Source organism: Gekko japonicus, unplaced genomic scaffold (assembly GCF_001447785.1).
Source record: "Gekko japonicus isolate JY-2015 unplaced genomic scaffold, Gekko_japonicus_V1.1 scaffold5382, whole genome shotgun sequence".
Classification (NCBI taxonomy): domain Eukaryota; kingdom Metazoa; phylum Chordata; class Lepidosauria; order Squamata; family Gekkonidae; genus Gekko; species Gekko japonicus.
Genome location: NW_015172713.1, coordinates 1 through 1,965, shown reverse-complemented (window position 1 = coordinate 1,965; position 1,965 = coordinate 1). Strand labels below are relative to the sequence as shown.

The following is a 1,965-nucleotide window of genomic DNA, read 5'->3' as shown; positions in this document are numbered from 1 at the left end:
CTATATCGTTCTGCCAATCAATATCCATGACCCTCTGTTTTATCAACTCTCTAGCTTTGTCATAGGCAACGGAACACAGGTATTGTTTTGTGAGGCCAAAACAGGAGTGCTTTTCCTCTATAGCCTTAAGCCAGGGGGGTACAGGATAAGAACAACTATTGTTTTTTAAGGGCCCAAAGTACTGTGCTTCCTCTAAATAGGTGTTCAAAACACACAACAGTCAATTAATGCAGGCCTTACGCTAAGTCAGGTAACAAACAGAATTAATCTCTATATACAGAATGGGTCTTTCCCAAGCGATCACCCCCGCAGAGTTTACATTCTGGTCAGGGGACAGAATGAGCATTATAGACTATATCAGTGATGGCGAACCTTTGAGAGACCGAGTGCCCAAACTGCGACCCAAAACCCACTTATTCATCGCAAAGTGCCAACACGGCAATTTAACCTGAATACTGAGGTTTTACTTTAGAAAAAACGACTCATACGTTAACTTAAGATGATCCAAACAAAGTAAGGAAAGCAATCTCAAATGCTTACATTGACTTAAAATTATTTGGCAGAGAATTCGACACTTTAATGATGGTCTGGGCCTGGCTGGGGCGATGGCACACGTGCCCACAGAGAGGGCTCTGAGTGCCACCTCTGGCACCTGTGCCATAGGTTCGCCACCACTGGACTATATCATGGTCTTGAAAGAGATAGTCCAATATATAGAATGTTTTGAGGTTGCTCCATTTTGTGAAAGTGATCACCTGCCTCTTGTATTGAAAAACTGTTAATTGTGGGCAGCAGATTATTTCCGGAATAGATAAATTTCCATGCCCGAACCCTTAAAACATGTTACCATTTTTTATCGCATGCGAATAAACAAAATAAAGGTTTTATAGCCACAACATGTGACTTTAAGAGCAAAGACAAAAACAGCACAGCTCTCCCAACTGGTTGACCCAAAGGGAACAGCTTCACCATTAAATCCAAAGTAACAAACCGAAAGAGACAGAATGTGGCGCTCGCCCGAGAGTGACTGCTAGTACCTGCCCTCCACCCTCTGGGAAAAGAATCGTGTCCTCCAGGATGACGTGGAATCCCTGCAGCGTCTCCTTCTTTCCACCATTTTTGGTTGGTAACTGGGCAGGGCAGCAGGAGACCACCCGGGTTGTGAACTGGGGAGGAAGAAAGCACGTGTGAAGGAAGGGAGCAGGACAACCAACACCCAAGAAGGCCAAGAGCAGAAGGGCCCAGAAGAGGCTGGGTGGGATTCGATCTATGCAAAGCCCGGCAGGTGCTTCCTGGTGAAGAGCTCGCCTGGGAGAGAAGTTAGCTGGAAGTTGAGCTGGAAGGTGGGTTCAAAGGCTCCCCCCTGAGCGGCCTTGAGCCTGTCGTTCTCAGCCTCAGCCACCTCACAGGCACTGTTCCCTCTAAGCCACAGGGTGTCTGTTGTGGGGAGGGGAAGGGAGAGGAGATTGTAAGCCGCTCTGAGACTCCCTTGGGTAGTGAAGGGCGGGGTATAAATCCAATCTCTTCTTCTCTTCTTCTTCTTCTAAGCTGAGTGAGTGTGAGCTAGCTCAGTTTTTTAGCCTCTAGCGCACAGATTTTTGTCTCAGCTCAGGACCTAGGATGGCTCCAGAGCAAACTAATCGATGCAGCAGCCAAATCGCTGGCTCACAACTTTAATGCCAGGAGCTCACGAAGTGCAATTCTTGCTCACAGGACTCCATCGCTTAGAGGGAACATTGCTCACAGGACTGTTGTGAGGGCAAAGAGGGCCGCCAACTCCAGCCCGAGAGATTCCTGGAGACTGAGGGGGTGAAGCCTGGAGAGGGACCTCAGTGGGGTACAGCGATGCCAAGCAGGCTACCCTCCAAAGCAGCCCCTCCTGCCTTCGCGGGAAGGGACTTCCGATGCCCGGAGGGAGGCCAGTGGAAAAGCTGCAAGATCTCCAGACCAGTGTTCCCTCTAAGC

At 48.9% G+C, this 1,965-nt stretch overlaps 1 protein-coding gene across 1 annotated transcript in view; it reads right to left on the bottom strand.

The window, feature by feature from the left end:
- Positions 1 to 1,166, bottom strand: part of AARSD1 (alanyl-tRNA synthetase domain containing 1) — a gene marked incomplete at its 5' end in the record, with an annotated part of 9,785 nt that extends 8,619 nt beyond the window's left edge. Inside the window, one exon of the mRNA XM_015421808.1 lies at positions 992 to 1,166. Within this exon, the coding sequence (XP_015277294.1) occupies positions 992 to 1,166 (175 nt within the window). The remainder of the gene's footprint in view (positions 1 to 991) is intronic.
- Between the last annotated feature and the right edge of the window lie 799 nt (positions 1,167 to 1,965).